Consider the following 11,745-nt stretch of genomic DNA (forward strand, 5'->3'; position numbering starts at 1 on the left):
CTTGGGGAAGTTGGTCGTGGTCTGCAAGAAGTGGCTCAAATGAGGATGAACCTGAAACCCAAGCGGGCGTTCTCTGCAGTGCTGGTAAGTTGTCCTGCTCAGGGGCCTGTGTTGCTTCATTAAGCAAATTTTGTAGGTGTCCCTCCCTTCGGGCCCGCTGCGAAGCAAGCGAGGCGTTCGGCGTGCAAGGCTGCGGGAGGACGGCCGGTTACGAAAGGTGCTGAAGCAAGAACTGGAAAAATACGACAATCTGGTGTGCCCCGTCCAGGGGTATTCTTGTGTCCAGTGCAGAAAGCACCATCCGTCATCTCCCTTGGTCCAGCTGAGCTGTCCCATCCCTTCCCACGGGAAGCACGTGTCAAAATGAAGTGCGGGACCTGCTCCTGGTGCCAGGTTTAAGTCCCGTCTTTTCAATTGCAGCTGAACTAATTTGGAGGAATGAGTGTGAGGTTGCAGTCTTTAATCATGGACTGAGTGGGGGAGAGGGAAGGTGAAACTAGCATGATCATTATTTTATCATTGTGCTAGCCCTGATTTTTTCTAATTTGCCAAATAAAGGAGTTTAATTTTTTTTAATGAACTGTAGTACTAAAAACTTTACTTCAAGGACTGGGTTTATTGCTGTATAAACCATTTCCTTTGGTGTGTCTGCAGGGGTTTCTAGGTGAGTGTTTATTTTGTATCTCTTTCCTTGCAGCTTTAATACAGTTGTAAAGAGATGAGAATCAGCAGAAAATGAATGGTGTCTGAAAGCTTCTTTCTCTACACCATGGTTTTTCTCAGACAATGGAAGGGTAGAGTGCTGCTGAGAAATCCAAGGCACAGCCCTATGGCAGGACTGTTGTAAGTAGTTGTTTGTCACTAGTCTCCTCCACAGATCTGTATATTCTTGATCAAGTGTGCATACATGCAAACAGCAAAGATAAGGCTGTATCAGAGCAAGGCACGTGTGCCTCTGCCAAGCTCAGGACATGGGAGTAATGGAAACACCACCCCATCATCTTCAGTGTGGGCCACGTAAGCCCTATATGACCCTGCAACTTCAGCAGAAGCTACAGAAATGGCTTTACTTTCCCCTAAAATTATGCACATGTGAATTTTTCAACCCCCTCCCCTCTCTCTCCCCCCAGACATGCACACACTACAGTCATCTACTTATTTATTTTGGCTTTTACTGGAAAAGACATTAAATAACATTTTAAATGTATTTAACTTTTTTTTTTTTTACAAAGTGCATAACTTAAAAAGCCGATCATGAGAGTGGCCCGTGTTAAGACTGTTCCTTTTCCTACTCTCGTAGGAGACGCTTTAGCAATCAGTAGTTCAGGTGCCGACTGAGCAGCATGTCTGTTTCTGCAGTCAGGTAAAAGAACAGCTTCAGTTCCTTTGGGATGGGAGGAGGGATGTAGGCTGCAAACAAAACCTTTCAAATAGTGCAAATAACGTAGTACAACGGAGGACAAACAAACAGGCTGTGGAAAAAAGGCTCCTTACCCCATGCAGGGCAAAAGTCGGTGGGAGGGAACATGGTTTGGCTGTTTCCAAAGGCTGTCACAGCAACGACCTTGCACATCACTGAAGCGTCTGCCTCGCCCCGCGGCTCCAGCCTCAGCCCAGCCAGTGAGTCAGCCTGGGTGGTTTTGGTCGCAAGGGAGGGCTCACCGGAGGCTCTCTGGCCCCATCCTCCTTGGAGCAGGGCGAGCATGCGGCAGGCAGCTGCAGACTGAACTGCCTGCAGAGCTGGTGTCATTTCTTCAGTGGGGTCATTGGGACACAGTGTTCAGACCCTACAGATCTGGGCTCCAACTTCGCTGGCTGAATTTTGTGTATTTAAAACCAAAACCAGTGACTTGGCGCCTGGCTGGCGTGAGATCCCTGTAGCCACCCTGAAAGCCACACTGCAGCACGACGGTAGCGTTGCTCCGTGCCCCTGCAAAGCACAGGAGGGCTGTCCCTCCAGGCCTCCGAATTGCCTGGACGCTGCTGAGGAGCGGCTGCTTTCCCCCAGTATAGCTGTGGTTTGACCTGGCCGTGAAGCTTTCCTCCCGTGTAGTCACGCCTTGCCGCTAGCTTGGTCCTACGCAAGATGCAGGCAGTGCCTCAGGGAGGCCCTTGGTTCGTTGGCCCCCGTGGGCTGGATGAGGATGCTGAGAAGTCGCTGCAGCAGGCAGCAGGAGCAGCTGGGTCAAGCGCGCACAAACATGCCACTCTCATGAGTTGTTTTATGGGGCAGTCCTGCCTGGCACGGCCCACGGGTGCACAAACCACGCAGCAGCCATTCAAGGTGAGAACGGCTGGTAGACACGTTCCTGCTCACTTAGCAGCAGATGCCTGTGCCCTGGGCTTCACCTCCCAAAGACCGCAGTCCTTGCGCCTGGTGCTCTGTGTTCTGGCAGGGAGAAGTCGGCAATCTCCTTCGCTCGACAAGGCTGCTACAGCTCTCTCCACGCTGCGTTTTAAGGCTTTTATTCCTCAAGGTCACAAGCTGCGAGTTTCCTCACTGTGCCAGGAGCAGAGTCAGGCCCTCGACATCGGTTCCTAGCCCAGACAGCTAGTCTGCTTCGGTGCTAGAGGAGCTAGTGTGATAACTTACAAGGTGGAGGGTTCAAAGTACACGTTGCCACAGGGAGTCACAGTGCAGGTGCTCTGTGTGTTTGAGCAGAAGTGTTTTCCCTTGATACTTTTCCCCCCGCCCGTGCCCAAAATGGAGGAAAATCATCCTTATCTCCAGGTAGCAGCAAGTACTTGGGAAGCAGCATGCGGGACTCAGCAGCAGAGGAGAGAGGAAGGCAGAGAAGAAATCTGGACTTTCCTGGTGAGTACTCGGTTGAATTGGATCTAAGAAAGCAAAAGGAGAGCATAGGAATAGCTGCACTGGGGCAGACCAAAATCCACCCGGCCCAGCCTCCCATATCCAGCGATTACCAGCATTAGGCTTCGAGGGCAAGAAAGCCTACGGATGTGCCTTACCCCTAGTCTCCCCTCGGCCAGCAATGAGCAGCAGAGGGTGAAGGCACCCCTGCAAGGACCGCAGGGTCCACGCTCTGGTTCGCTACCGGTCTGCAAGAAATGTTTAGCCCAGGAAGCTTAAGAGTACAGGCCAGGCATCTGGTCGTTCCCTTGGTGGACAGAACTGATCGTAACCATGCACGGTTGCTGCTGCCCTTAGCAGCAGCAGCAGTTATTAGCTCTCCTTGTGTCTGATAGTGCTTGTGTGCAGGAGAAGAGGAAAGAAGCCAAACATGCTGACAGGCCAAAGAAAAAACCCAGCACAAACTCCTGCCTTAGCCACAGTGCTGTAAATAAGGAATATTATTCCCTCAAATAGACCAGATGCCTTCTGAGGTGTCCTAGGAAATTCAGAAGAAAGGTGTAGGCAAGGTGACTTACATCAGGTGGCCAGAACAGCACAGGTTGGTCAATGGCTTCCTGGCAAAGGTTGATCCAGTGTAATGCCTTGTGTCTGGTAGATCTCCTTCAGAACCAGCAGAACGGTGTCTTCCGACTCCCTGGAGCAGGAGGACATGGGCATTAGAGGGGGACGATTCCCTTCACTCTGTCAGGATATCTGTGATGGTTGTGGGGTAGATGTGGCGCTCAGCAAACGCAGGCAGCATTAGGCAAGGGGAACTACACCGGTCTCCTTTGTCCCTACCCACCCGCTACGTCTGTGTTACAGGCAGAGTATCTTGTTCACACAGTTAAGGCTTTTCTCACTACGTTGGCTTTAAAAATGATGGCATTCTGCTTACATCAGATGTGAATTTGAAGCCGACTGTTATGCAGAAACTTACCAATAGCAGAGATGCCCTTGTAGTGCAAATAAATACTCATTAAAGCTCTCTATTGGCTTCTCCTGCAGCACGTAGTCTATGCGATTCCCTCCGTTCAGCCTCCCCACGTTAATGAGGGTGGCCTCTTCCTTCACTGCTGTGGGAGTCTCGTTTGGCTTCGTGTCTGAAGGAATAAAGGGCAACCTGGTTCAGCCATGAGGCACCAGCAGCCATAAAAATACAACAGCATCACTGTGCCCTCCCTTTGCCCCACTGTGGGCTCTTGCAGAGGAGAGGCAGCTTGAGTGCTCGGTCCTTCCCCCAGGGCTTTCTCTTGGAAAACAGTATTGCAAGAGACTGCTAGAGCAGGGCAACAGGCGTGGCAGGCTTGCGAAGTGGTGTGGTGTGCCGAGACCCCCCAGGAGGCCGTTACTGACCAGGCAGGTTGCCTCGTCTCCCCCTCCACCAGGCAGTAACAGGGGAAGGCCACAGCATTTGGAAAGCCAAGTGCATCTGCAGCTCAAAAGCAATCCCTTCACTGAGCACGGAAGACGGCGGCAGCGCCTGGGTTTGACGCCAGGATGGGCACCTCGCCGGCGCGGCTGCGGGGAGCCTGAGCACGCTGCTCGCGGGGCAGGTCACAGTGCTGCATCCCCAGCTCCCCGCCGCCCTGTGTGCACCACCCACCTGGCTGCTTCTCCACGCCGGCCTCTGCCTCCACTTCGGCGTCGGTACTCGCTGCCTCCACGGCCGGCAGCGGGGCTCGAGTGAAGGACTGCCAGGCTACCCGCAGGGACCCCAGCAAGTTGTTCTTCAGGTCCACGCTCATGCGCGTCAGCCCTTCTTTCAGCTCTAAAAGGCAGGAGGGGTCGGCGTCGGGCTGGGGGGCTGCCGCAGCTGCCCCGGGCAGGGGGAGAGGGGCTGCCCTTTCCCTTACCTAGGTGCATTCTCTTCCTGCCTTTGTGGTGAGGCAGCAGCATGGGCTCAAACTCCAGATCTGGGACGATCATGGGCTCAATCCTGTAGGCCACCGGGTCAAACTGTATGGAGGAGGGGGACAGTGAGCCAGGGCTCGTGGCACATGCGCTTCACGAAGGAAGGCTCTGGCTCTTATACATACGGGGTGGAAGATGTTGAAGAAGCCTTTGCAGGTGGGCAGGCTATAGTTTGGGTTGATCCGCTTCACTCCCCGCACCGTGAGAAACATCCCAATGGGAGACCCAAAAGCAAAGAAGATGGTGGGCTTGTAGTTTAGCTGAGGATAGTTTGCTGAGACCTAGGAGAGAGGGAGAGTCAGATTTGTTTCATGGGAAAAACTCCATGCTGGTGTTACGAGCGCCTCATTGCAGTTAAGAGCATGGTGCTGAGCTCGGTAGTTACCTGTCCTAAGCCAACGTCCCGGTACTGGCAATTCCTGCCATTGCCTGTGCTCTCTGAGTCGTGCTGTGACGGGGACCCAGGCCTGGCTCCATGCTCCCCGCTGTGCCCGGGAGCCGCTGGGCTCTGCTCCTGCAGCAACACAACCGGGAAACCCAGCTCGCGCGGCGCCTGCAGCGAGCCCATGCCGCGGCCCGTCCTGCCCGCCCGTGAGCAAGTACATGAGGCAGCGAACTGCCCGGCACCCCTTATCCTCCAGAACCAGGGCTGTCTTGGCAGTGTCATCCTACTCCAGCCAACCACCTCTCTAGCTGGCATCACTTACTTCAGTCTCTACCACCATTAACAAGTCCTCCTGCTCTGTGATCACCCCTACGGGCCACGGGATAAAGTGATCCTGCAGTGGGGGAACACAGGGCAGCAGCAAGCAGCTCTGTCACCACAGCCAAACACAAGCCTGTGGGAGCTGCCTGAGCAAGGACGGCCAGGAGCGAGGAGGACAGGGTGCTCGGGGACTGGTCATAAGTGGTGAAGGCTGGTCCTTGTCTGAAAGCGATGGGATGTGACCTGGATGAGTACAAGCTGTACAGAAGACAAACCTGCGTATCCCTCTTAGAGCTGATGTAATGGAGTATCTTCATTCTTGGTCCTAAGGGAATTCCCATTTCTTTAAGGTTTTTCTCTGTGCACAAGAACTGGAAAATAAGCAACCCAGATATTAGTACAGGAGCAGAGAGGTGTGTGCAGTGAGGTATTTCTGTTCTAATTCTGTTCCTGCTGCACTCCTCAGAGACATTTCACATGCGAGTGACGGTACCAGGACAATGTGCAATGGGCAGGAGGACCGGGAAGACAAGCAAAGAAGCAACACGAGACAGCAGAACAGGAGAGCTCCTTACCAGTGCTTGCCTGTCCATTTTCTCCTTCTCAAAAACATCACAATATTCGGAAAGCTCCAGCTTCTTCAAGATTTCTTTTATTTCCTCAATGCCCCTGTTGCTTGAGGTTGTCCTGGGCCCCTGCGAACGGAGCCATCAGGGATCATGCTTTCTGCTCACTTACCGTCTCCTGTGCGTCCCGCGGTCTCTCCCCCTTCCCCGCACAGCCGCAGAAGCAGCAGGTCGGTGCGACGCTGCACCGGGACAGCCTCCCGTGGAGGAGTACCCCAGGGGACCCACCGGAGAGCGCGTACCTCTTCGCTGTGCTCATCCTCCTCGGGAGCAGCCTTCTGGTTCGTCAGGAGGTCAAACAGAATGAGCGACCCTAGAAACCCGGCGCGGGCAGACAGAGCGTCAGCGCCTCGTCGGGGAGAAGCCCCGAGCCAGCTCCTTTCTGGGAGGAAAGACCCCCCCGCTCCCACGGTACGGTGTCGCTGACGGGACCCTTACCCAAGCTGTGCCCCGCAATGGAGACCCCCCCTTTGAAGAGCGGGTTCCTCTGCAGGAAGAGCTGGTGCAGGCGGTTCATCTCGGACGCCACCGTGTCCACGATGGTCTGGCAATAGGTGGAGCTGTTGTAAAAGAAAACGTCCAGGATGGTGTCGTTGATGAAGTGACGCAGGCGATTGATGCTCGGCAGAGTGATTCGCTCCAGGTCCCTGCGGGGGGAAGGAGGAGAGGGAGTTCTGGTTAGGGGCGCCAGTGAACCCCACCACGTTTCTAAAGGGAAATGTAAGCTCAGAGAAGGATTGCCACCGTCTCAAAGGACGTCCTGTCCTAATCCAGAGCCTTGGCTCACGCCAAGACCGAAGGTGCAGCACAGCCTGTGCTCTTACACCCCAGGCAGGAGTAAGGAGCCTGGCCGTTCTCCCCCAGGAGCCGAACCTGCTCTCTCCCCTTCCTAGGGCACTGCAGAGCAGCGCTTGAGTGCAGAAACCGGGCACTCGGTTTCCAGAGGCCGTTAGCAGGGCGTGGATGTCCACAGTCCCTCCTGATATTAGCCAGGGAAAGGCAGAGGCCTCTTGTCCCGTGCAGATCAGAGCAGGCAGCTGCTGCGCTCTGCAAAACAGGGCGGCAAAAAGATGGTGGGGAGGGGGTCTGGCACAGAGGTGCTCTGTGGCACCCCGTCTGTCCTGCTTACGCCTGCATGCTCACAGCCCTAAACACTCTCAGCTTTCCCTTTGCCTGCAACGGCCACCAGAAAAAGCAGAGCTGACGCTGGAGCGGGCTGGCTGTGCGCTTTGCCATTGCCACGGACACCGGCACCGGAGGAGGTGACTGTCCAGGACACTTACACGTCCACCCCGGTGGAGTGGAGGGAGCTGTGCCAGTTCACAGGTAGGAACTCCACCCGGCCGATCTGCTGCTGCTCCTGGGCTTTCTTGAAGTGCGCTTGCAGCATGCTCAGGGAAACATTCCTGAAGTCATTCACTGGAAAAGAGCATGAAGTCTTACCGAGATCCACTGGGCTACAAGGCAAGCCTGCTGCATCAACAACACTTAATAAGGTAAAAGATCATTACCAGGGGAAATCCCACCAGGGTCTTTAATCTGCTGCTGCTACCCTAAGGCCTTGAATCTTTAACTACAAGATCAGGGGAAGGCGCCATGTCCTTACATGTGTGTTTACTGTATTTCGTTGTCGTATCTGTAACAAGTCTCCTTTCCACATGCGCAGGGCTTTAACGCAGCAGACAGGATAAGAAAGGTACTTTTAGGAATTTAAAAAAAACAAATCTGTTGCAAAGGTGCATGTGTTAGAAACAGAATGCTAAGGGAGGAGATGAACTTGAAATTACTCAGTTCTGAGGGAGAAAGGCTGATTTACTCCATTTCAAATGGTCAGTGCCTTGAAAATAGTTTACTTAGATGAACATATAGACTGCATTAAAGCAAAGGTATATTTTATAGGAACTAAAGACAGTCTGCTGTGAACAATCTCAGCTCCCTTGATTTCTACAAGTTAAACCATCTTGGGCTTCCAGGCAGTTTCAGTGACCACCTCTCCAACAGAACCGAAGCACTCCGAGCAAGTAATAATGAACAGGTCAGACCAGAGTTACTTGGCTGAGTACCCTGTCACCAACATTGATCAACAGTGGGTGCTCAGAGGAGAGTGTAAGACCAGCGATACTTCCTCGCACGTGCTCCTGACCTCCAGGCTTTTTCAGCTTAGGGATTTCCTGAGCCGAAGCAGCATCTCTGTTTTTGGTCCAAAACCACTCCAGAGGCTGCTGGATAGGGTGTTGCCTGTTAGACTTCACACCGTGAGATTAACCTGTAGCAACAGACTGAGCAGGTTACTAAGAAGTTCAGCAAATCTGTATCCAGTTTGGGAAACTCACTATTTTGAGCAGCAGCAGAACACAGTGATGAAAAGTGGTTGCCCAGACCTTCCCAGATGGTAGGATTTAATGGGTTAGTGAGCGTTGCACTCACGCTCCTCCCTGCAGTCAGCAAATTTGACCATGCACTTGCCAGCGTGAGTGTCGGGATGGTTTGAATGCACGCTGACAGCGGTTCACATTGTCCACGCAGATGAGTGTTTACTGGCTCCGCTAAAAGCAGCGTGTGGAAAGAGCATCCCAGCCGGGCTCCACACCTACCGCACTGGACGATGCTCCTGAACCGAATGTCACACGCTGGGCCAATCCCGTGCACCACGAAAACCAGGTGATCAATTTGCAGAGGCTCTCCTAAGGAGGAAGGAAGAGTTCAGAGCACAGGCCCTGACGGAGACACCGCTTAACGGGGAACTGACCCGCTGAAACCACATGCTCTGCAGGAGTGGAGCCTCCCATCCTCACCCCAGCCCGGTAAAAAACCTTGAGTTAGTGTCTGGATTTTATGCCTAAAGGGTAGTGGGATTTCTCGTGTTTCTGATCTGTTTGTCCTGCAAAACTCAGCTGCCCACCCTGGGAGGGATCCTGAAGGCGAGGCAGCTCGTCCCCGCTTCTGTCACCATCCTCCCTTCAGCGGGAGTGGATGGTCCTTGCAGCTCACACCCATCCGGCCGTGGGGCAGGTTCAGCCCAGCGAGGAGGCACGACCAGGAGGACTCGGTCCCGCTGCCCTGTGCCCAGCGCGCTCTCCTGAGCCGCTCAGCCCCCACGTAGCTGCATCCCTCGGGTAGGCACCAGCTGGAGTTACGTCTTGTTCTCCACTTCCCACATGCTTTAGTTTGCATACGTACTTTCCTGACGGCATGCATGCACAGAAAATGAAGGGGTTAGACAGCAGTACCTGGCTGTCCTCACCACGGGGACAAGTCCTGAGGACTGACCAGGAGCTCAGGGACAGCTGGGAGGGGGCAGAGCTGACACACAGCCTCAGAGATGGGGAGGGCATGTGCTGCAGAAAGTCACCTGCACATAGGTAAGTGATAAACCCTCATGTCCCTACCATGGAAAGAAACTCTCCTCCTTTACAAACATACATGCCAAGACCTCATGTAGTTTCAGGCACTGCAGTGCTTTCAACAGCTCTGCTCTCGGTGCAGGAGCTGGAAGCGCACCGCCTTCTCGTGTGTCTGCACGTTCACTTACACTGTGGGCTCTCTGGTGCTAGGAAGGTTTCTGAAAACCATTCAGTTCCTTTCAGCATAAAATTTTTAGATGTGCACTTCACTGAAGGGATCATAGAAGCTTCTGTCAGTCTTTTTGAATAAAGACGTTGGAAAACAGACTCTGTAGCTTTGGATGGGTGGAAGGGAGGGAGACATGAGCTTACCATTGGGGATCTCGGCAGCGATGTTTTCTACTCCTCTCTTCACAGTCCGAGGTCGACCTTGTTCCGTAGGCGTTGAGCCCCAGTCATCAGAGGTGGCAACCGGATGGTAGTGCACCATCAGCTTGTAAATAAGAAGAGGCTGTCATTCAGCTGCGCTGCATACCGTCGCTACAACAGCTGGTAGGTGATACGGGGTGGCACCAGACCGTGCTGCGTAACACTGCTGGTATGAGCCCTTTGCACAAAGAGAGTGAGAGGTGTGTGGAAAAGAAACACTAAGGTGTGAAGCAGACTCTCTGCTGGCATTGCCCTCTACTCTGGCGCAGGTCGGCAAGGAGAACGCCGTTTGGCCTAGGTAGATTTCTCGGCAAACATGGTTAAAAGAAACAGCATAAAGACAGGCCCTCAAGAGAACTGAAGGGATGTCCTTGCTGGTCAACACAAAGATCACCAGGCCTTCCTCACCTTTGGGTTGTGCAAGATAATGATTTCCCTGCTAGGGGACTCCAGTTTCTTCTTCCACTCATCCAGGGTCACAGCAATCATGTAAGCTTCCTAGGGAGAAGAACACCCTGTATGAGTCATATGCCCGAAGGTATTCTCATGAATATTTGACCGCATTCCCCACCCACTCTACAATATCTCTTATCAACAAACTTTGCAAAAGAGGCAGAGAAATCAGCCAGGTCAAGCTGGAGGAGCGACAGGGTCATCCTGGGTATCACCTGTGAGAGTTTCCAGGAAGCTCCCGTTTTAATAGCAGTAGCAGACTTCCCCATCAATTCAGAACTGTATTTTTTGGTACATCAGAATACAAATTCTTGTAAAGATGTATATTTTTGTACATACATCTCTCTCTCTCTATCTTTCCAAAGAAAAGTCTCCAGCCATTAACAGTACAGACCACTGAAGTCTCTAACACTACCTAGCGTTCAGTGGGTCCCTGTAACAGTCATTTCTCTTTCTTGCATTCACAACTCCCTTGGTTTTCGTGAAAACTATGAGTGCAGTGAGGATGATTCTCACAAGGAGAGTCAAACTGAAGTTAGAGCAGACAGGGCTCAGGAAAAAACAGAGCAAAGCTGCTACAGCGAGGCTGCAAGCAAGGCCAGAGCCGCACGGCATGCCGAGAGCACCCGGGCACTTGAACGTGTAGCAGAAGGATGCTGACACGGCTGGACGAGGGCAGGAGGAAGGGGAGGCCGCCCAGCAGCAGGCGGGGAGGGCGACAGCGGCAGTGTTTGCAGCTGCATTAAATCAGCTGTGAAAACGCCATGCCAAAGCCGCCTTTGAGGTCATGTCATAGAATCATACCGAGTCATAGAATGGTTTGGGTTGGAAGGGACCTTTTCAGGACATCTAGTCCAACCCCCCTGCAATGAGCAGGGACGTCTTCAACCAGAGCAGGTTGCTCAGAGCCCTGTCCAACCTGACCTTGAACGTTTTCAGGGATGTGGCATCTCCCACCTCTCTGGGCAACTGGTGCCAGTGTTTCACCACCCTCCTTGTGAAAAATGTCTTCTATCTATCACAGAATCACTAGGTTGGAAAGGACCTTCAAGATCATCAAGTCCAACCATTAATCCAGCGCCACCATGTTCCCTAAACCATGTCCTGAAGTGCCACATCCACACATTTTTTGAACACTTCCAGAGATGGCGACTCCACCACCTCCCTGGGCAGCCTGTTCCAACGCTTACGCTTGACCACCCTCTCGGTGAAGAAATTTTTCCTAATATCCAAATCTAGTCTAAACCTGCCCTTTTTTAGTTTATTGTCCTGTCGCAATAGGTCCTGCTAAACAGTCTGTTCCCATCTTTCTTACCAGCCCCTCCTAGCCCTGGCAGCTGCACTAAGGTCTCCCCGGAGCCTTCTCTGCTCTGGGCTGAACCCCCCCAGCCCTCCCCGCCTGTCCTCCAAGCAGAGCCG

The 11,745-nt window shown here is 53.1% G+C and overlaps 1 protein-coding gene across 1 annotated transcript in view; it reads right to left on the bottom strand.

Moving 5' to 3' along the window:
* Positions 1-3,418: 3,418 nt before the first annotated feature.
* The window catches only part of DDHD2 (DDHD domain containing 2), a gene marked incomplete at its 5' end in the record, with an annotated part of 10,768 nt that continues 2,441 nt past the window's right edge, over positions 3,419-11,745 (bottom strand). Inside the window, 14 exons of the mRNA XM_010288332.1 lie at positions 3,419-3,509; positions 3,795-3,957; positions 4,461-4,625; positions 4,711-4,813; positions 4,894-5,049; positions 5,154-5,239; positions 5,746-5,845; positions 6,050-6,169; positions 6,343-6,413; positions 6,539-6,747; positions 7,384-7,519; positions 8,695-8,784; positions 9,817-9,937; positions 10,282-10,371. Coding sequence (XP_010286634.1) covers positions 3,419-3,509; positions 3,795-3,957; positions 4,461-4,625; positions 4,711-4,813; positions 4,894-5,049; positions 5,154-5,239; positions 5,746-5,845; positions 6,050-6,169; positions 6,343-6,413; positions 6,539-6,747; positions 7,384-7,519; positions 8,695-8,784; positions 9,817-9,937; positions 10,282-10,371 — 1,701 coding nt within the window. The remainder of the gene's footprint in view (positions 3,510-3,794; positions 3,958-4,460; positions 4,626-4,710; positions 4,814-4,893; positions 5,050-5,153; positions 5,240-5,745; positions 5,846-6,049; positions 6,170-6,342; positions 6,414-6,538; positions 6,748-7,383; positions 7,520-8,694; positions 8,785-9,816; positions 9,938-10,281; positions 10,372-11,745) is intronic.

Source organism: Phaethon lepturus, unplaced genomic scaffold (genome assembly GCF_000687285.1).
Source record: "Phaethon lepturus isolate BGI_N335 unplaced genomic scaffold, ASM68728v1 scaffold34905, whole genome shotgun sequence".
Lineage (NCBI taxonomy): Eukaryota > Metazoa > Chordata > Aves > Phaethontiformes > Phaethontidae > Phaethon > Phaethon lepturus.